General features: G+C 38.5%; 1 protein-coding gene across 7 annotated transcripts in view; it reads right to left on the bottom strand.

Moving 5' to 3' along the window:
- Nucleotides 1-6,380: 6,380 nt before the first annotated feature.
- Nucleotides 6,381-23,956, bottom strand: part of LOC111863666 (zinc transporter 1) — a 70,216-nt gene continuing 52,640 nt past the window's right edge. For 6 of the 7 annotated variants that reach the window (XM_023850175.2, XM_023850177.2, XM_033751153.1 and 3 more), the window contains exons 3-10: nt 22,073-22,197; nt 21,611-21,708; nt 20,654-20,934; nt 19,791-20,050; nt 17,268-17,379; nt 13,270-13,377; nt 10,007-10,150; nt 6,381-7,900 (exon numbers count right to left, since the gene is read on the bottom strand). In XM_023850175.2, coding sequence (XP_023705943.1) covers nt 7,829-7,900; nt 10,007-10,150; nt 13,270-13,377; nt 17,268-17,379; nt 19,791-20,050; nt 20,654-20,934; nt 21,611-21,708; nt 22,073-22,197 — 1,200 coding nt within the window. In that variant the 3' untranslated portion in view covers nt 6,381-7,828. Of the gene's footprint in view, nt 7,901-10,006; nt 10,151-13,269; nt 13,378-14,816; nt 16,236-17,267; nt 17,380-19,790; nt 20,051-20,653; nt 20,935-21,610; nt 21,709-22,072; nt 22,198-23,956 lie in introns of those variants that run through there. The other variant, XM_033751154.1, reaches the window with a different exon arrangement.

Here is a 23,956-nt window from a genome sequence, read left to right as displayed (position 1 = left end):
AGCCTGTTCATATGGAAGAATGTCACTCATAAATTGTAAAAAATTCACAAATCGCTATTAAAAAACAAATGCTTCTTCAGAGGACTGCAAAGGCATCTGTCCAGTACTGTACTTACTACTGAGTTTCAGCCATGTAAAATGTTCATAACTACAGGCTAAGATGTGACTACCTGGACCAAAAGGAGCAGTCTAGTAGCATATCCCCACGATTTGAAACTTTCATGAAAAATAAATGTACTAAAATCCTTTTAGGTGCTCAGATACATCAAAGTTGAATTGAAAACCAATGTTTTGGAGACCCGATGAGCACAGATATTGACCCTAATGTTGTGGNGGGGGGGGGGGAACAAACAGCCAATTTACAGGGATACTACAACGGCACTGTAATACATCAAAAAACTTACTGACTGTAAATAAATTAATTAGACACAAAACCAAAGCAGTGCCTCATCTTCTTTATCATCCTATGAACATATGAAGTTCCTGAAGACACCACAGGGAGTGCTCTTAGCATAAACAGTCAAAATGGCAAACCAAGTGGAAAAGTCACAATGCCTTATGTAGTTTTCATAAACAGGGTTATCTGTGCAAAGGAAAGAACACAAGCAGGCCAAGGGTTAGTGAAGAAACAGTTAAACACGTTTGTGCCATGTACATATAAAGCCTAAGAATTCGACTGTCAAGGCCAGTTCAGAATTACACATATAACAGCCTGCAGGTGGAAGAATATATGGAAAAAATTAACTATGAAGACTTACAATCTGCACGTGGTTCAAGCAATTGCCAAAAATGATTGAAACTGGATGGATGATGATCTGTTATCCCATGTTGTGTTTACTGATTATGTAATTCTTCACATTTCAAACTATGTGAATCATTACAAAATAAGGATTTTTTTGGGGGGGGGACTCCTCATGCCACAGTTAATATTTACAGGAGAGTCTGTAGGTGTTTGGGTGTGCGCTGTCTGCGCTATGTCCCACAACAAGACTTACAGTCTGCTGAAGAAACTGTAACTGAGATTGTATATTTCAACATGGTTTAGAAATGGTTAATAAAAATGGTCATCCCTGTGCTTAACTAATTAAGCACTATGTCATGAAGACACATGAGGGAGTGGATGTATAGAGCCACGTTTTCTTGACCTCAGCACTAGTTGGAGGCGAGGGCTCAGCATCACCCCTCTGCTGCTTCAACCCTGGAGAAAGAGTCCTGGTACTCATTGGATAGGTTAGGTGGGCCCCAGAGCCAGTGTGGATGATGTGAGATGAGAAAATTGTGACACCTCAGTTGTCCAGCTTGTAGCCAGTCACTATACCAACTGTGCTATCCCGGCTCACCCTCAGCTTAATAAGGACTCTGGAAAAAGTTTGATATTTTGCCAAGATGGGGTACAACCTCACTATCACAATACAGTATTATTCCTAAATGAGAACATGTATGGATAATGGAATGGTTGTGAAGTTCCAAAGGCATGACTTTCTGGATAACCTGACCTCACATCAATGGGCCTGCATTAAACATTAAGGTTATGTCACTCTGTTCAAATCAGCACAATCTCAAAGACATGATCCAACAAGATGTGGGGTCCAATGACATGAATACCTTATGAAAAACATGAGATGAGTTCCCATACTGTTTGGATGTTGTAAGGGCTATCCACATAGCCCACAGTGAACACTTACAAGATGACTAAAAAAAAGACTGACTTACTGCTTCAAACAACATAATGTTGTGAATTGTTTCATTTTTGGTCCGTTACACTATTATACATAAAATCAATACAAAGTCCGTCGAGTGTAACAATATTTTTTATGTCACTTCTTTCTCACTCTTGCCTTACATGTTTCGGTTTTAGTAAAACCATCTTCAGAGGCACATGGTACTAACAAGAAAACACTGGCGTTGTTTAACTGTACACAGTATATATGCTGTGTGGGCACTGCTACAAATGTTGATGTGTAAAAGCACAACACTAGCTTGGAGTACTGAATGCACGTTCAACCTTCGCATTCAAACCGAAGTTGCCCTCGCGTTAAAACATCACTATTAAAATATTTAAAAATATTTAAAAGTTTAAGACTTTTAAGGTAAAATATAAAAATGTTAGGCTGCTTCTTAATTTATCCCGATGTTGGGAGATGTCTTGAGGTTGTATTGGCTTGTAGTTGGATTATTGCTGTGCGTTGTGTGTTGTGTACTCGCTAGTGTTGTGCTTTTACACATCAACATTTGTAGCAGTGCCCACACACAGCATATATACTGTGTACAGTTAAACAACGCCAGTGTTTTCTTGTTAGTACCATGTGCCTCTGAAGATGGTTTTACTAAAACCGAAACATGTAAGGCAAGAGTGAGAAAGAAGTGACATAAAAAATATTGTTACACTCGACGGACTTTGTATTGATTTTAAACATAATGTTGATTTTTGTGTCTCGCTTAGTTTACTCACAGCAACTTGAAAGTATTAAATTATTGTGTAATATCCCTGTATTATAATGAAAGCAGCAACTTGTCAGTATATTGAGAGTCGTCTTAAGACTGTAACAGGGGTAATTCCCAGAATGTCATGCATATTAATTTTTATCATCCAGCAGTGAGAATTTTAACCCTCCTGTACTATGCAAATGGCGGCCGTATTTCATTCTGTGGATTATCATCTAGGAAAAGAGGATTCTCTCCTGGTACTACAGGGCTGTTGGGCATTTTTAATTTGGAGGTAATGGTACCAGTGATGAAGAAAAGCAGTCAGTGCTCAGGTGGCTGGAACACATAAAAGCAGTGTCACATTAATGCAACATACAGTTGACTAATGTAACATATACACTGGAAAATGGATAATGCCACACATAACTACAGTACTTTTGCCTGGGATACATTAAGCAGGAATGTGGTTGGATAGATCTGGCCAAATTCAACTGGGAGTAAACAAGGGGATGATGTATGAATCTGGCAGAAAACAGAAGTGTAGGAAACGCTGGACATGAAGGGACCAACTTAAGATTAATTTCTTCTTATTTAAAAATGAAGTCATCATAAAAGAAGAAATTCACCAACCTATACTCTCCTGGATCACATGCGCTGAAGCTGGTGTAAGTCAGCAGACTAAAAAATAAAAAAAAAAAATATTTGTAATGTTATAACTGTACATTTCAAAGGTGAAAATTTTATTCCTGACTGAATAAATATCATACTCCTTTTTCTTTTATGTATCAATTTAAGAAAGAAATTGGATACCCATATTTCCAAACACTAGGAACAGCACGACCATTAGTCATAACACCAGATTCCGCATATCAATCATCCATAGTAGTATTAAGGATTTTGATACACAACAAAAATTTCCTGTAATAGTACACTGATGCCTTACGATACCTACAACATAAAAAAATTTGCAGCTGAACTTGTGATACCTTTGCAAGTTCATTCTCATTAGGTTAAATAATAATTTACCAAAAGGTGAAAGCTGGAATTACATCAGACATTCTGAAACTATAAGTGAACATATATTGTATTTAATATAATTTAGCTTTCCTTATAATAATTATGATACAATTTAAACTTCAGACTAGTTAGAAATACAAAAAGTATCCACAAAACATGTCGAATGTTTAACATATGCAATGATTATGATATCAAAGGGAGCAAAAAAATTATATCTATATGCATAGGTCACACCCCATTTTTATGGTATAATATTAAGCAAAAGTTTACGCTGTCCTTGTACTTAAAGTATCACACTAGAGGTGTACAAGATCGATGTAATATTCTAAAAAAAAATCCTTTCTTTTTGACTACTTCACAAATTGTTGTTCTTTTTGAAGTCATTCACAGAGTTTATATCAAACCACATACTCAACATGAACCGACAAAAATCCACCCTGGGGCTTACATTGGTAAATGAGGAACTGACAAGGAGAAAGAGGCAGTATATTAATCATTGTACTGGCAGCAGAGATTACGAGGAGACGCTTCGAGTGGCTGGGTCATGTGATCGGAATGGATCAACAAACAAGAGCTTGCAAGAACAATGACTACCAAAAGTAAAAGAACACTGGGAAAGCCTAGACTGAGATGTCTAGAAGATGGTGAGAATAATGTACAAGAGATAAGAGAGGCCTAAGGAAAATAACACAGAACAACGAGAATACGTCAAAACAATTGTAGAGACAGGAGGCAAGTAAGTACAGTGATATCCTTATTTAATGAATATCTGGGGAAAATGCTTTATTTTACACTAAATGGGCATTATGGAAAGTACACCATGAAACTGTTCATTTTATTATAAGGTCCACTTATGTAATTATGATAGAATTATTTCGTTTCTGCGGATATACACGAAGCAAATAACAACATATAACATATATAAGGAAAACTTAGCAATGGCATTCACATCAATGGGCACAAATCAAATCACCACTTGGAAATGGTCCATACGCAATCAAACTTACCATTTAGTCTTTGCGCTACATCCAACAAGGCAAATAGGATGTTTTTTCTTGAAAACCAATCAAACAAAGGGTGTATAGCCACAGTAATGCAATGATTGGAGAGATGCTGTGACATGACCAATTTGGTGAGTCATACAGATGAATGCATCAAATGAAATGAAATATACAAATAAATAAAATAATGCAGTGATATTTCAGTTATAACCTTTTCAGATCTGTTAAAATAGTGTGACATGTTGCACAGNCCCCCCCCCCCACCAGCAGTGACGCGGCGGGTGAGTCAGCGCTCCGTCATCCCCCCTTCGCACGGTGACATGAGAGGGCGTGAGGTAACAGCGTTGCTAGGCTATACGCAGACACTGTGACGTGGCACGCAAAGACGCTGTTGACGCAGTCAACAGGCAACAGCGAACAGAATAAAAGCCGGCTGAGCAGTAAGCGTGAGTTAGTTGTAATGTGGCCGTTAGCGAGTTCAGTTGTAGTCGAGTTAACTTTTAGACGTCCCCGGAGAGAGTTAAAGTGTATCAGCGGCCTAAGACAGTTCTCCAGTCAGCAGCCTACAGTTGGAGTATAGCAGCGTTCGCAGAAAGAAGAACCGGACATGTGTGTAGTTGTGTAAATTGGGCGAGTGTGATACAGGGACACTTACATAGCTCCTGTACTGTAAACGTGTAGACTACTGAAGACAGAGTGAACTGATTTGTGAATAGGGTTATAAATCATGAAACCCCGCAACAGTGTAAACAGATTATTGCGATTAGGGTTATNTGAAGAAAGCAGTCTTCTGGGATTTGGCACGGTGTATATGTGGTGTTAACCGACGTTTCGGAGGAACGTATCGCCTCCATCTTCAGGGTAGAAGGAAAAATATAAGAAATCCGCAAGTGAAGAGACCATGAGAACCGCTAAAAGCATATGTCTCTTCACTTGCAGATTTCTTATATTTTTCCTTCTACCCTGAAGATGGAGGCGATACGTTCCTCCGAAACGTCGGTTAACACCACATATACACCGTGCCAAATCCCAGAAGACTGCTTTCTTCACAATTATATAATATCACATTAATTTGTAAAATAATTAAAGATGTATGAAATAAACACTGAAAGAATCCCAGTACAGATTCAAAGCACCTATAATGCCACAAGCAGTGTGGTACAGTATGTGTTCAGTGTGGGATGCCACTGGTATGAATTCTGGAAGGATGAAAACTCCTTGCAATGAATGCGGGTTATTTACTAAACTGAAATTCACTAAATATGGGACATCACATTGTATATACTGCACTCTGGATGGGACAAATCCTCACCCTAAATACAGGAACATTAAATCACGATTTCATTGTATAGAGAAGATCCTCACAAAACCTGTACTTTTTCAGAATCAGATGTTCTGATTGGAATGTGAGTACCTGAAGTGTTGCCCTTACTCAAAAATATAAATCTGAAGCTTCTCGTACATAATTTTCTATATTACAGTTCACTTCCTCTTTTGTTGAACATCATGTAAATATTTTCACCTACCAATTGTGTACTCCTTGGAACTTATGCTGTCATAAACACATGAACTGTCTGAAACACATATTAAACACAGAAACAAATGTCTGAACTGAACTACATCCAAAACTGAATACATAATCATTAATATTGCACAACACTAAACAAAGAACTAGGAACTTAAAATGCAATAAGTAGGCAAATGTATCCTTAGAAGTCATTCCTGTACTAACTGTGTGTGTACGTATACATATGGTTTTTGAGGAGGAAAGGGTGAATTTACTTAGTATCTCATTCTATCAGTAGTTGGCTTATGAATCTACAAGGCAATTATTTGCCATTTACGATCAGTACAACCAGCTTGGGATTCCATCTCACAATGTTTTACCCATTTCATTTTGTCTATGAAGCCCAATAATGATAAGTAAAATCATCCATCAACAAATACATGAAGACAATGTGAAATCTGGAGTTCTCATGGCAGTGACTGTGAGGATTATTGTCTTCTGGTACAAGACACAGAGTAGTGTAGTATATCATTGCTAATGTTTTAAAGGAATCTGATGCCTTTATCTTCCAGGAAGAACAGCACTATTTTCCTTGAAGATGAAGGCAGCAGGATCTTTTGAAATGTTGATAATGGTCTACCACACTACACACCACCACATTCCAGAAGTCAATAACCTTCATGTTCAGACAATTTAAAAACACTTCCTACTATTCTGCCAATAGAGTACCATAAAGCTGGCTTTCATGACTCAAGCTTGGGCAAATGTTTCACTTGTAACATTACATCATTGATACATTAAATTCACAATTTGTTGCATATGTGAAAGCAATAAATAACAATAACTACTAATTTTATGTAACATTATCTACTTACAAGCTGTGCACCAAAACTAGAATATTATTAGTGTCTTTGCACTTGCTAGAAAGTCATTAAAGTGGCCATAACATTTTAAAATTGGTATACTTCTACTTAAAATATTTTTATAAATTGCCTTCTCTTCAGCTGTTTAAGATATGATTACACTCGACTGGACAAAACTAAACAAGCCACATAACCATTCATCAGACTCATTATACTTCCAGTTCTATCACAAGCACATATGCAATGTGCTTCCAGCAAGTCTCTATATAATAGTACCCAAATACAAATAAATTCCACAAAAATTTATTTTCACATGATTGCCAATGCATTCTTCAAATTGTTAATGGATATACCTCCACTTTTCCTTACTCTCCTTGCAGTTTTCTTTACAACAACTAAATAAATAACAGCTTGCTTGCTTAACCCCACATGGCAGAGTATATAATTCCTTATAATTCTGAAATACTGTCCGTTTCAACAAGGATTCTTCATCCAAAGTCTTGCCAAAACTAACCAGTTATGGTAGATAACACTTCAGTACACATTATATAAAGTTTTGATTCTCCAAGTTGTAGAAACAGTTCACCTTCAAAACTCAAACCTGGACAATTTGCATCTGTTAAGTGTCAAATCTGGACTGAAGAGTCAATGTGAACTGTAATTCACAATCTCATCATCTTTATTTCTGGCACACACATACTGGAGAATAATTCTCCCAAGACCTGCCATTTCTCACTTTTTTCAGATCACATTCTCTATGAACGAGTCTTATCTATGCCTTTATAGAATTATCATTGTAAATCCACTGTTATCAAAGTACTCTGGCAAGAGAGAAGATACTTTTTGCATCTTGAGAGTACTGCTTCTTCCTCAGGAGACTGGATGCACATGGTTGCCATGGAGACTGTATTTCGGCGAAATGAAGTGGACTAGAGAGATGTTTACTCACTGGCTCATGGGTATGCTACTCACTTGACAACTGGCAGCAAGGAGGGCGAGCTCGGAGACCAGCGTCAAACACACGACTCCTTATTAGACGGAGGGGAGGGGCACGGCACAGAAGGGCATGGACAACTACCATTGCCCTTAAAAAAAAAAAGCATTTCAGAATCACAACCTCATTACTATCCGATTTACGAACAGTCCTCACCTGAACCTTCTCTTTTCAATCTCACTGTAGTGGCAGTGGCACTGTGCTGTTAATATAAAATAATAATAATAATAATAATAAAGGTTGTCAGCCTTACACGCCGGCATCCCTTTACCCCTGGTACTCATTTCTGTTAGAGGCTGAGTCGAACCCAGGGCCATAGTGTGGCTTGAAGGATTAGGTCAATTGAAAAAATCCAATGATCTCATCAGGACTTGAATCCACGACCTTTCGGCTTATAGCATAGCCCCTCAACCAACTACACTGCCACGTACCCCATTAATATAAAGGAGAAGACACAATTAGGTTGGCATGGAAACATGTTAGCATACTGTTTATGTATAAATACTTAACCATTTTTATCCAATCCCTCACACAACTGGCCAGACATAACAGAGTTCAGCTCATATAGGTGCCAGACCAAGAGGGCATTGCTAGGAATGAAACTGCAGAGCAACTGGCAAGAACAGGATCTGAACCACTGTTCATTTCACCTGAACCAGCTTGTGGAATCTCCCAAGAAAGCGATCAGGGACTGGACTAAGAGAAACCACCAAAAATAAATACATAAATAAATAAACAAAATAAATAAATAAAAAAAACCCCACTGGGAATCCACAACTGGACTCAAAGGATTTATATCAGGGCCCTCTGCATAAAAGAATGAGGGACCCGTTAAAATTAAACAGAGATCACTTAAGATGGGTGGTAGGATTATTTGCTGGACACTGCCACTTAAAAGGGCACCTTTTCAAACTGGGACTGACAGACAACCCAACTTGTGAAAGGTGCCCACAAGAAGATGAATCAGCCACACACATCTGGATTAATAAAGGTTTAATCCAAAGGGAAAGCACAATAGATCATTGAAGGTCGTGGTGCGAGGGCTGGTTTTTATGGCTCACCCCTCATACTCATGCTCATAACCATTTTTATACCATTTGAATTCATGTTCCCTGTCATCTGACCCACAATTTAATCAACCTTCATATATACTTCCAGGGTCTACTCAGCCTCGTGAGGATAACTGAGGAGCTATTTCAAGGAAATAGCGGCTCCAGTCTAGAAAACTGAGATTAATGGCTCTGTGGATCCACTGCGCTGACCATGCGATATCCTCTATCTGCAAAAGTTGGCACTAACTTAACCAACAAGTGGCGGTCGCTCGGTCTGTATAGTTCAGTTGCAGACTACAGGCCATGGAGTTTCATATATACTTTAGTCCACTTAATACAACAGTTAATTCTGGTACAATTATGAACTTCCTGGACATTATCCATCATCCTGTTTATTATTTAAAACAATGTGTAGAGACTGGACTCTGATTCCATCATCAGGTAAAAAAGTACAGTTAACTGGCCTCAACTGAGAAAGCTACTCCCTACATCCTATACTTGGATAAAGGGACTATCTCCATCAACTGGGCCCAACTGAGCAGGCATTTTACCTGAGGGTGGAGGCAGAGTTCAGCCTCTAAAACACAGTTTTAATAAAAAATGGACAGTGGATAATACGGAGCCGGGACAGCATAGTCAGTATAGCGACTGGCTACAGGCTGGACAAATGAGGGGTCGAGGTGTGAGTCTCGCTAGAGTCAAGAATTTTCTCTTCCCAAGTTGTCCAGACCAGCTCTGGGGTCCACCCAACCTCCTATCCAATGGGTACCAAGGGCTGTTTCCCCAGGGGTAATGTGGCCAGGGCGTGAAGCTGACCACTCACCTCCAGCTAATGCTGAGGTCAAGAAAATGTGGATTTATACATCCACTCCCCCATACACCTTCATGGTGTAGTGCTTAATTAGTTAAGCAGAAGGACAACTTTATCTTACAGTGGATGTCAAAAAAGTCAATAGATGTATAACATACCACTGTAATGAACTTTTAAATCTTATTTACTAATTCTGGTAGCAGTGCCAGAAGGCTGATCACTGTTCAACCCAAAGCCCCACACAGGTCATGACCCGAGCTAGTCTTATCTACTCTTATCACAGCAAGAACATTTGATTTCAATCCTTTATATTGCATAACATTTGTTACATTACCTGTGCTGTGCAAGGCCCAGCAGAGGCCAGTAAGTGTCCACTCTCCATTTCACTCAATTCTTGTACTCGATTGTTGAAGCTAGCTGCACTGTTTCGCTGCCGACATAAGTATGGAGTGTCACCTGGTGATGGGGTATCACGGCCCTGATTAGAAAGAGACAAAAATTAACTGAGCCCTCTATATTATTGATGATTCATACAGCATGGAAAATGAGGGGCACACGGTAGCATAGTTGGTTGAGGCACTATGCTACAAGCTGAAGTGTTGCGGGATCGAATCCCGTTGTCATTATTCAATTTTTCAATTGACCTAATCCTTCCAGCTGCATTTTGGTCCTGGGGTTGACTCAGCCTCTAACAGAAATGAGTACCTGGAATATTGCTGAGTGATAAAGGGTGCCTGGCATGTAAGGCTGACAACCTTACCGCCATTTATGAGCCGACTGTCTGAAGGATGTGACATCCTCGACCTCTCACACACTTCTGGGCCTTCACAGCCTGTTACAAGGATAACTTTACCGTTTTTTTTTTACCTTTACATCAATGGAAATGATCAGGGAAAATATAATACGTAATGTAAATGGCAACAATGTATTTACATATAAAAGCTCACTACAGTTAGAGCCATTACACAGACATCTCATCATGAAGGAGAAATAACTCAATATATGGTGAACACTACACTTTTCAGTGAAGTTTATCTGCACTTAATTAAGCACAAAACTATGATGGTTTCCAGACACAATTTCCACGCAGAATAGCTTCACACATCAGTAACCTTGATGCTAGACAGACAAGAGCAGTAAATTTCATGCACCAGCCACTTTCTCAAAGGGAAAGAACACTCAGTACCTACTGGGTAGGAGGAGGTTGGACACAGAGGTGGTGGCAAGGAGAGAAAATCTCTGACCTTCCTGTCATTCATTTCCTGATAGTCACTATTTTGACTGAGCTTTCCTGGTTCTTACAGGTTTATTTTCGTGATATCTATTACTAAATAATAATAATAATAATAATAATAAATAAATTCTTTATTTATTTATTTACATGCTTACAAAACAGCCCAAAGGCAAATTATAAAGTAAGCAGAAACAAAACAAAGAAATAAACAAAACAAGGCCACTTACATCATAATTCAATTCAGTTCTTTATTCCCATATTTAATTAACAAACATAAGGCCAAACACCACCACCACCACCACAACAACAAGAACCAGCAAGAAGTTCTGGGAAGAACTAATTGCTTAATTTCCTTCCACTACAATGAGAGTATTAGAGACCAAAAAAGTATATAAGTCAATAAAACAGTTTATGAAGTATGCCACTGAGATGGGATTAGGCAGCATTTTGTACACAATCAGTTTAGGCACTCAAGCAATACTGAGGATGTTACCTCAATGATCTGAGAGGATGCTAAGTAAGCTAAAAATGCTATCCCATCCAGACCCACAAAATTTTCCATGTGTTTGTGGCTGCATATGAACTGTTAACATACTGAACTGATAATCCTAAAAGCTGACAAGTGGAGCTGGAAATGGCCACAATAACAAGAAGTTCTGGGAAGGGCTACTTTTGTTTGACATGACATGGACTACATACGAAGCAAAACAATTAGGGTGGGGGACTCTGACGCACAGATCAATAACTATATTATATAACCATAACCAGTAATTTACCTAGCAACAATTGGGGAGGGGACAGATAACAAGGTGACCTTGTAAGTTTCCTAAAAAAAAATATGGAGGATTCATATACAGACAGACAGCAAGGTGATCATATAATCCTTCTAACAATATTAGGGGGGATATACAGGCATATGGGCAGACATGAACAGATACACAGAGAGAGAACAAGGTGATCTCATAAGCCTTTTATTTTTTAAAAATAAAGAAAGTATACAGATGAATACAGATTTGGGAAACAAGACACATGTGCAAAATGAGGGTCCGGTAGGGTAGGGCAACGGTAGGGTAGGGCAAATCCCGTGAAATGTGACCATCTGGAAGACCAAGAGCAATAGAATAACAGAATTAGAATATCTAAAGGCTTCCTATTGAGACCCTTCCACCTGGGTAGCTCAACAATCTTCAAGCTCTCAGTAAAGTAAGTAAAGCTATCCCTGTAACAAGCCGTGGAGGCCCATAGGGTTGTGAGATCTTGAGGTTCCCACATTTTCTAGATAATCAGCTCATAGTTGGCACTAAGGGTGTCAGCCTTACTCGCCAGCCGCCCTTTACCCCCAAGAGTATACCCTGTACTCATTTCTGTTAGAGCCTGAGTCGACCCCAGAGCCATAGTACAGCTGGAAGGATTAGGTAAATTGAAAAAATCCACCTCATCAGGACTGGAACCTGTGAGCTTCCGGCTTGTAGCATAGTGCCTCAATCAACTGTGCTACTGCGGAAGCTCTCAGACAATCATATCATACAATGGGATTTTAGACGGAAGGGTTGAGAATGTGACTTTAGAAAGGATCTAGAAGCATGCATCTGTGATGGTGGACACACACTTTGGGTTCTACTACTGCCAAGAATTTAATGAACATTTGCTAAACTGATCTTGCAGTTCTGGGTAATGAGAATACAAATGTCTTGGCTATGCAGGGATCAAGTGGCCACTTGTTTGTCCCAAACCTTCCCATCATCTGCTGACAGACTCAAGGTTAAAGAGTGGTTGAAGGAGACATACTCAGAACACTGGGCGGCCACACCAGGTACAGGGAAGCTGAAGCTCTTACTTGGAGCACCTTAGGAAAAACTGTCTTGGGACCTATTGGCTTTTGACAGAAAACATTGTAGACTTGTAACAAGGCTGTTGACTGGCCACTGTACACCGAGCACCTAAATAATAAGGGACTCGCAGAGAACATTATGTGCACGAAATTGGGACAAGAGGATAAGATGTCCTACCATATACTTTTCAACAGTGCTGGTTAGGCATAGAATACAGATCTTCAGCTCTGCATGGTTAAGGCTCATATAGATATCAAGGGGGCCTCAAGCAGGATGGCTTTGGTTAAAGCATTATAGTCAGGCTTTTTGCAGAAAGATCTTAAAATGTTCTTATGTGCATAAGGCCCCAGTTGTGGTCTGAATGTTTTGGGTTAATGATGATGTCCCCTGCATGAAAATACCAATAAAATGATCTAAGAATACAGTACAGAACACAGTATCTCATTCCTATGCTACTAATGTCTCCCTCTATCATATGACTAAATATGTCTGTCATATTTTAATCAGCAACAACATTGTCAGTATACATACATGTTTGGAAGGTCCACAACAAGTGGACAGGGCACAGGGTTTGTCCGTTTTAGGGCAATCCAACACACAGTCTTCCGTAGGGGCTGGTTGGATAGTGTCCTCAGGAAACTGGAAACAATGCATCATACTTAGTATTTACTTCTCTTCAAGGTATTTTGTGAAGACAAATCAGAATGAGGGCTGATTTCTTTCTTCAATGATGAGTGTTAATATGAAATTAACACTCAAAAAAGTGTTGTCTCCTTCATCAAGAACTGCTGTGACAAAACAAACTGACCAATATGTAATGAAACCTGTCTATGTTGGCCACCTGTGATTCCACCCAAACCTGTCAATTTGCAGGAAATGTAGTTAAATCATTACACTTTTGGTTACAGAGACTACTTACTGAACTACTGTACTTTTTGTTACTTTTAATGTTAAACCTTTTAGAGCTTTTTACTTTGTTTCTCACCCTGTGATTACTGAGCACCTTATACACATACTATCAGTCAGTGGATCTGGCATGAATGTGAAAGATATATTTTCTACTTTATGTTTGGTCAAAAGTGAAAAATATGGCAAGCCTCTGGTCAAACTGGAGAACAAGAGAACGAATCATTTGGTGGCTTGTCAGCTCTAGAATGCAAACTAAAGGATGTTTGGCAGGTACATACAATGGACAGATCGGCAGAGAGATTTTTGTTTGTAGAGATTGGTAGAGATAATTATTAATTGTGTGACCAACATAAAAAGGTTAATAAAATATGTATAAAATGAAATCATAAATGCAATAAGGTGGCCATGACACAATACTTTGGTCACATGTAAATTAATATTGTCGTGATTTAGGTGTGTGACTACAGATGGGGTATGGATTGGATACTGGATTTATTGACCACTTGTATACAACACTCAAAACTACACTTTACAGACCACTGATAGACACAGACTATTGTCCTCTGTCTATTAGGCTCCATTAGCCGCTGCCTGGCAAAAGATTTAACATGGGAACCATAACAGCCTCTCTGAATTACTCATACAGCCTTCTTTTCATAGCTGCACTCTTGCAACTAACTCTTTTCTTCACAGCCTCCTGTACAGGGCTATTTTCAACTGACAACCCTCAACTGACTGGGTCCCAGGCTGGCGGCCATTTCACATCAACCTCCTAGTCTTCTCTTCACTGGCTGACTTTAAACTGAACTGAACTGCACTGCACTGCCTGGGATCCTTGCTATATAGCCTCAAGGCAGACCCAACTGAAAACACTGCCTCCAACAATCCTGCCATTGTTGTCATGCGTGGTTGCCTAGCAATGCGCTTGATATCATTTCCAAAGAAACGTGTTTACTGACCCTTACCAAGCAATGCATGTTCCTTTTTATGAACACTGCATAGAAACGGTACTACACGGTACAATATGATTTTGTTAGTTCCATAAAGAAAATCTGGCTCGTTGCAATGGAAAGTCAACTTATACAGACGACCAACTTCACAGATTTCATTACACAGTCTTCTATGGGGTACAGGGATAAGCGGGCGAAGGAGACCACTAAAATGTTGGCAAATCACTCTAAGCCAGTCACAATTCTGATTCTTCCCACATTCCAAGTTACATAAAATTCAGTTAGGTTAATTGCAAGATGGATGGATGAATGATGTCTCTCAGGGTCATATCCAGGCCAATCAACATTGATAGTATAAATGGGGCTGTCTACACAACAATAATATCTACAAAAATGAAGACAAAAACAGATACTAACATATCAACATTAGTTTTATTATTATTTATTATACATTGGTGTCGCGCTACATGTTTTGACCTTTCCTAGGTCATCATCAGACGAGTCACAAGAATATCAATCTAAGTGTACAACACATAACAGGATGCATACCATAAAAATAATCAATACTGTGCAGACTCAGGTCTAAGATGAGTGGCTAGTTAAGTCTACCCATTATACTCCTATTGGCTAGTTCTTGGCCAATGAAGACTGGAGTTAGTTAGGTCCATATACATAAGTATCATTCATCAATCATAATGACAGACACAGGTAGTCTCTGCAATGTCAGACACTTGTATAAATGCAGTTCATCAACCAAGAAGATTTCATTGCATTTCACTGCCATAAAAATTCAGTTTATATATTTTCAAGTTTAAAACCAATTAAAGTACAGTTTGCAGTGTAATGTAATGTAATTCTTGATTTCTCCTGTCTGGTGGGTATTGGATCACATCACTATACAATTAGCATATTTTAACCTAGATAACCTGATATATATATTGATCTGCTTTTCATTGTCATCTGCAAGGATCAAGCTCATTAGTCCAATCTGCCTTTAAACACCACACCATCTTCTTTTTGGTTTTCCTTGGTGTCCTCCTATTGGTTGACAATATTAATGTTGTGTAGGAGCTCTTTCTGATGGCATCATCTTTACCATTTCAGCTAATTTCCTCCTTTTGTACAGCTGTCTGTCACACTTCCTGTTTCACTATTATTCTATCATGTTTATTATTTATTGGCATAAACAAAACAACCACTGGTTTAATTCAAGCAAACAGGTGTGGGCATGTGTTTATGGAATCTAAGAGTTGTAATTATAAACCAAATGAAACCAAGCTACTCATTCAGATACAATGAGGGGAATGACCTTCTGAGGACTGAAACATAACTTCCTACATGTTAAATGTAAAGGTAAAAGAAAAAGCCGTCCTTGTGTTTATTAATTATGCACAACATGAAGACATGGGAGAATGGAGGTACAGCTCCAAGCATTCTTGACCTTGGCACCAGATGGAGATGAGTAGTCAGCTTCAAACCCTTGCCATTTTACTCCCAGAGAAACAGCTCCAGTGCCTATAGGACTCAGTGGGCTGGTCTGGATGCTACGGAGGAAGGTTATATCTCTTTCCCCTGCTGGGAATTGAACTCTGATTCGCCTGTCGTCCAGCCTGTAGTCTGGTTCCTATACTGGTTGAGCTATCCCAGACCCATATGCATAATGTAAATGATTATATTTATTGAATAGATGCGATAAAGACTTAACAAACAAAATTTCATTGTATCTTATAATGAGACATCTCAAACATTATACTTATGTTAGCTCCCAGAGAACAAAAGAACCATCTAGCATAACAAATCTTAATAAAATGGTGAGTCAATAAATTCACCTTTCGTGTTTTGGCTTCAGAGGCTCATGTAATAAAAAGAGAATGCTTATGTGTACATTTAAAATATATAAAACTCTTAAAATTATACTATGTACATTTCTTTTGAATACAAGAAGCGGTGATATGTGCTGTAATTGCAAAATAAAGCTCAAGTACATGAACACCATCTCCTTTTATTACACAAGCTCCTAAATATGGTCCTACAAGACCAAAAAATGTAATGTGATTTTACTGATTCAACATTTTAGTAAAGTTTGTTACACTTGATGGTGGTCCTCATGTGACACTGCATGAATCAGAAATTTTGTACCAGTCACAAGATTCAGCATGCTGTGTGACATATGAATGTCTAGTTTCTAGTTTTAATTTATATTCAACATGATGAGGAGCTTCATAACTTTTACTCTTCTCCAAACATAATTAGAATGATCAAGTCAAGGAGGATGAGGTGGATAGAACATGTAGCATGAATGGGGGAAAAGAGGAATGCATATAGGATATTGGTGGGAAAGCCAAAAGGAAAGAGACCGATGGGAAGACCAAGGTGTAGGTGGGTGGACAATATTAAAATGGATCTGAGAGAGATAGGATGGGATGGTATGGATTGGATTGATCTGGCTAAGGATAGGGATCAGTGAAGGGCTCTTGTAAACACGGTAATGAACTTTCGGGTTGCATAAAATGCTGGCACATTCTTGAGTAGCTGCAGAATTGGCGGCTTCTCAAGAATGGCTCAGCTCCATAAGTAAGTAACGTTCAACATGATGAAGATTTATTCATAATTATGTAACTAAGAAAATTAATAGTGGAATAAGACTGGATGCCTGTACACAACACTTACCTCATTCACCTCAACAAATTCTGGTTGTATAGTAGTTGAATGGATGCCCTCATTGTGAAAAAATTCTTTAACTTTTTCAGCTATTTTCATATATTCTGATAAATTTCTGCATCTGAAATAACACAATGCAACAAAGTGCAAAAAATAAACCAGACTAATGTACATGGAGCATGACACAATGTAAATACTGTACTTTAGAAAGCACTATATAACAATGACCTCTACATACATAAGACATTAAGAATTCTGTCAAGATGGAATGTAAATAAGATTAAAGAAACCTCTCGGTAAGACAGTAAACACTCCTTAATAAGAGTATACTATTCTCCTAATTATTTTTTAACCACAGCTATATTTTCAAATTCTTCCTTTTCAGTAAATGTGAATACTATTTATCAATTATAATAGGGTATTTACCTGTGAAGTTTTTGTAGCAATTCCTGCATCATGCAGAACTGTCTTGCTAAATTTTACTGCTTCATATTGGACTAAGCTATTCCAGTGACTACAAGTGCTGATCAACTATACTGCTAATTCAGAAATACTACATCGAGGCCTGGATCTTACATTCCTTGAATCTATGCTTACCTTGATTCAATCTTAGTGTCCCTCAGTACTGCCAAAACTTCCATAAATACAATGTTAAATTTTCCTGCATGTCTGTGCTCTCTATTCAATTCCTTGATTATGCATTCAAACTGAACCCAAACTGGTCCACTGCTGTTACTTTAAGTGTTTTAAAATGGAAATCTGGAGGAGTTATGGTAATAATTTCCTATCTCCTGTACTGGCAAGGTTGTGTAGCAGAGTGGAGCTGTGTTTCCTACCAATACCAAGCCTATGCAGTGATGAATGAACTGTAACTTAAAAGAAACTAACTCCGTGGCCTGCAGTTCGCAAGCGAACTATACCGCTGGCTACAGATGCTGAGGTCCGGGTTCGATTCCCGGCGTTACCAGATTTTGTGAGACGTAGTGGGTCTGAAAGGGGGTCTACTCAGCCTCGTGAAGATAACTGAGGAGTTATTTCAAGGAAATGGCGGCTCCAGTCTAGAAAACCGAAATTAGCGGCCATGGGGATTCATTGCGCTGACCACGCAACACCCTTTATCCACAAAAATTTGTAGTAACTTCGCTGACAAGCGGCGGTTGCTCTGTATTGTTTGCTTGTGGACTCACTCCATGGACTCTCTCCATCTTAATGTTATACTTCACGGCAGAATCCAAATTCCAGGATGCCTTAAGCTCATCTACTTCAGTGTGAGGCTAGATCTAAAATCAGTGCTGACTTCGGCTGGGGCCACACGAGCGCAAGAAGTATGTCCGTTGCAAAGAACGTACTTTATGACGGATGTTGCCAAGGACCCCACACAGTTGCAGTATCTGGTGTGTGGTGTTTTGTCTGCAATGGAGCCAGAAAAGAGTGTAGCATTCACCTATCTCATTTATTTCTACAATGGACGTCACGATGTTCGTTACAACGGACGCATTTTGTGCTATTGTGTGGCCCCACCCTTAGACTCACAATCAAGTTCCAGTGGAAAGGAAGTGAATGCAAATGACTCAGGAGCTCAAGTATTAACATTGTCATCAGCCTCACCATTTCTGATAATAAACCTTCTGCACATTTTCTCGAAACCTCAATCCCTTCATTATGACGTACGGGTGAACACGGTACACTGACTGAATCAAGCTAAAATGTGTGTCAACTTACTATTATAAATGAGGTTCGTGGACTTTCAGTCCAAGAAAATTCTTGGAGCGCAGTTTCAATTAACTTACAACAGCTTTTTTCCAAGTTCTTAACCACTCAACATCCTTGGCCACCTTCCCACCTCATCTGATACTACATAAACCTAGCAACTAAAGCAGTATTGTTAAATAAATGATAATTCAACAGATCACAGGCTGTACCTACTATGTATGAGAACAGGGGGAACATCACTCTTAAGTCAATGACATACACCTTCATGCTAACATCACAAAATAACTGGATTCTATTTTCAACATAACTATGTCACATATGTCAATAGGAAATTCAGACAAACAGCATGGGTCCCTTTATCCAGAAAACTCTTGACCAAAGGCACTCTGGATCTTTGGCCAATTAGCCAGAGCTAGAATTATCACTTTTGTCCATAGAAGCCTTTGATCTTTCAAAACAGGTCTTGCAAAGTTAATTGTTTCATGCATTTTATATACCCACATAATATGTTGCTCAGAAATACAATTTTCTTCTGTTCCTGTCCCTTAAAAAGTTATTCCATTAAACTAGTGCATTTGGCAGTGGAAATGCGTTCTTCTTCATCTGCCCCTTCATCAATCTCTTCATCAGTATAAGTAAGTAAAGTAAAGCTATCCCTGTACCAGGCCGTGAAGGCCCACAGGGTTGTGAGACGAGGGTCCCACACTATCTAGACAATAGATTACATACCCTTATTAGGATGCACAGCCATGTGAAATATTTCGCTGTCAGTGAGTTCAAGAAAGGGAGCATTGCTACCTACATTTAAATATTCTTTACCTTATATGTGCTGAAGCAATAATGCGGTCACCTGCCAACTGCCACACATGGAACTCGTGTACAGCCAGTACACCATCAACTTTATCTAGTAGGCGACGTTGAATGGCATCTACTTGTATATGAGTTGGAACTGTCTGAAGTAGAATCAATGCAGATTCCTGGAGTAGTGGCCACACTGAATGCAAGATCAGCAATACAAGCAACAGGCTAAGTGCTGGATCAATGTAGTTCTTGTACTTCCAGTCTGTAAGGTACACTATCTGTAACACAATGCCTATATATTGCAGTAATTCCCTGCATGACAGGGATACACTATTCTGAACACTATACGGTCACGTTACCCACTCAAATATTTATAGGAATGAGTATAGATGTCTTCTGGGATGTGAAACCATCTACTCCGGTAGAAGTTAACGTCATAATTAAGATGAAAACCTCAAATCTTTATAGTAAATTTCCACACATGTAAGAGAATGACTTTTTCAGTTTCAGTCAAGATTAAAATAAGAGTTTTGAAATGTTTAAAAAATTGAGACGAGGAAAGCATTTTTCACTGTAATCACAATTTTTATCTGTAGCTACTACTCCACAATGCTTCAAAAAGTGCAAGTCACTTCTTTTTCAAATTAAAGTTTTTATAAATCATTGGACTTAGTACGACTTTGAGAGACCACATACTTTGCATGGTACTGAGTGAAGAAAAGACAGTTATATGATAATTCTGAAAGCATGAAATTGAAAATCAACATTTGAATAGCAATTCTTTTCTTCATTTGATCTTGAAAATTCAAGACTCCTATGTGCCATTTCAGTGTTTATTATATCAAAATTAGTAAAGGGGAAGAAATGCAACTTCTACCCACTGAGGCAGATGCAATGACTATGACGGAACCCAATGCATCAGCTAATACATGAAGAAATACGCCACGCATGTTCATTTGTGAAGCAGCATCTGGATTTTTTGAGTGTGACTGCTGGCATCGTTCGTCTTTCTTCTTGTCGGAACCCAGTACAGGGGAAGGGGGAGTTGGTGGTGGCTGAAAAGTTTCGTCGTTTTCATTATCATCTGTAGCTACCAAGTGCGTGAGCCGTGTATGGCTCCGTGAGAAACCTCCGTGAGAATGACCATGTGAATGTCCATGCTCTGCAAGACAAAACAAGGTAATCAACAGGTCAGATGGTCAGTACAAATAGGCACATTTAAAACAAGAAACTGTATAAAAACATTCCTGAAATAGTCTATAGTCTTGGCCTCAATTTAGCTCTAGTAGTTAAACTGATTCACATAACTGGGTTTCAGATGTTGGTCAGAGATGGTAGCAAAAGCATATGTAGCACTGGCAGGTCTACTTTTCATACTGAAAAGGGTTTTTTTTTTTCAGAAATGACTCACCATATTGAAGAAAAATGTTATGATATGAACATCCAATTTGTTCAATAATTAAAATTAAGTTAATATAATGTTCTTACATAACAATTTTGACATTTAAGGCATGAAGTAGCAAGATGCACTAATATGGTCCGAAAGCATCATTTCCAGCTTCAATATTTTATTAACTTCCCATAAGAAATTAAAAAGATTGTAAATATAAATGAAACTCCTATCCTTAGAGCCACAATTCTTTATGCCATATACTTCAAAATGTGCAATACAACTAAAAAATTACATGAAATCATTTGTTTTTATGCTGTTACAAATTAATAAATGTTGTAATTCACACAAGAACAGACTTATTTACTGTGCACAGACAGAAAAGGCCAACTGCATCTTTAGTTCAAAGTATGCAGTTTATACTAAAAGCATAAGGTTTCATACTTACCATGGAATAGAAACAGACCAACAACGTTAACTAACAATCCCAATGTTCCTACTACAATTATAAGTCGTGGTTCATGTATTTCTTCAACTTCAATGAACCTGAAAACAAGATAAAATATTAATATTTTGATTTATAGTTGTAATATCATGTAGTTCTGTGGGCAGATACTGATGTTACAGAGAAATATGCTGCCTACATCTTCAGGTTGAAGAGCGTGAAGGTTCAAGAACAGGCTTCGTTATACATATATATGCAAGTTACAAGGAAGGTGTTCTTGGTGCCTAAGAACAGAAGGTACAGAATCACTGGTGTGAAAGTCTCAAAACTTATAAGACAAAATGTATGTGCACACGCAAAACAAAATGGACAGAATTGTTTGTTATCTCATGTATACAACAGTGATTCAATAAATGTGTTACTGCAATGAACCAACATATACAAATGATCTGCAAGTTTACTCACCTCTTGCAGGCTTCTACTGTTATAGAGAAGCACAACGCAACAAGGAATACTGCATTTACCAATGCTCCCAGCACTTCGGCTCGAGCCCAGCCGAATGTATTCTTTGACCATTTCTTTGGCGACATCTACAAAGACATACCTTCACTGTACATACATAAAATGCACAAAGTACATATCATAAACACATGTGTGTTCTGACCACAGGAGCACCATTACATAAGTTCCAGTCCTCTCAGTGAAAGGATGATGGAATTATGCCTGCTACACGCATCTAAATTTTAAGGTGGCCTCCAAATTGCAGTTAAAGCACACTGCACAAAGGAAAAGTTGTCCTTTTGTTCAACATATTCCCTGCTAACCATGCCACTTGAGGTCTAATGTGTAACAATGCTGAGATCCAAGGCAAGATGATCTCATATACATGCAACAAGTTTGTTTAAAACAGGAGGAGAAATTAAATGTATTATACATTAAGCAGCACCTTTACGGAATTTGGATGGGTTCATATTTTCTTCATGTTGTGCCACAATGATGGTGATGACTGGATTTTGACTTGGGGGATACTGGTATTCATAATGCTTGGCCCATTGCACCGGTGCATGTGCTGTCATAACTGTGTGATGCACAGTCAATATACATAATAGAAGACAAGGTTACAATAAAAATATGTATTTCTTGTTACTGCACGTGCTGTCATAACTGTGTGACACATAGCCAGTAAAGGTTAATAGAAGAGAAGTCTAAGAATTAAAATATGCATTTCTTGTTACTGGTTGATATAAAAGAGACAGCATGTTATGGTAAAAAACTTTCACGCCTTTCTAGTTGCTTGAAAGTGGTCAAGATATGAAAGTTAAAATATGTACAGAAGAGAAGAACAAATTTCAAGAATATGGTCAAATGAAAGAATATAATTATATGAAAAAGCAGGTCTTTTCTTCTGTTATGCTACACTGGCATCTGTTTTACAAAATGAAAATATATGAATAAAGATATTAACAAAAATTACAAAATTATGAAAAAAAAAAGAGCTATCCCTGTAACAGGCCATGCAGGCTCACAGGGTTGTGAGAAGTCAAAGCTCTGATATTTTCAGGCAATTGGCTCACAGATGGCAGTGAGGTTGTCAGCCTTGAGCGCCAACCATCCCTTACACCCAGGAAGATTCCTGGTGCTCATTTCTGTTAGAGGCTGTGTCGACCCCAGAGCCACAGTGCAGCTAGAAGGATTAGGTCAACTGAGAAATCGAATTACGTCATCAGGAATCCAACCCACAACCTTCTGGCATGTAGCATAGTGCCTGAACCAACTATGCTACCATGTACCCCACAAAATTATGAAATCTTACTTTAATATAAAAGCTAAATTTAATTTAATTTCTTATTGATTGCTAACTCTGGGTAGACTGGCAATATGTCAAAAAACCTGTGTACTGAACATTTCTAAAAGAAGCATGACTGCAAACCAACACATTTATGTACAGTTCCTAAAACACTGGCAACTTAGGCAAGTGGCTAATATACATGTGTGGCCAACCTCACTGATTTAATGTATTTCTTCTGTCACTATTGGAATATGAGACTACAGGAGATAAACAATAATCTTGAATTTCAATCATTAGAACTAATCTCTTTCCCTGGGGGTAAAGCAGTAGGGGCATGAAGCTGACCACTCACCTCCAGCTAGGGCAGAGGTCAAGAAAATTTGGATCTATACATCCACTCCCCCATATACCTTCACGGCATAGTGCTTAATTAATTAAGCACAAGGACAACTTTACTTTTACACATACTTTTCACTATCTTCTACAATCATTTGAGGCAGAACTTCTCTAAGTTTTCCTGCATATTTGAATGTATAGTACTGTCATGTGTATTAGTTATT

Source organism: Cryptotermes secundus, unplaced genomic scaffold (assembly GCF_002891405.2).
Source record: "Cryptotermes secundus unplaced genomic scaffold, Csec_1.0 scaffold234, whole genome shotgun sequence".
Taxonomy (NCBI): domain Eukaryota; kingdom Metazoa; phylum Arthropoda; class Insecta; order Blattodea; family Kalotermitidae; genus Cryptotermes; species Cryptotermes secundus.
The sequence above is the reverse complement of the archived record's forward strand: the minus strand, read 5'-3'. Positions and strand labels throughout refer to the sequence as shown.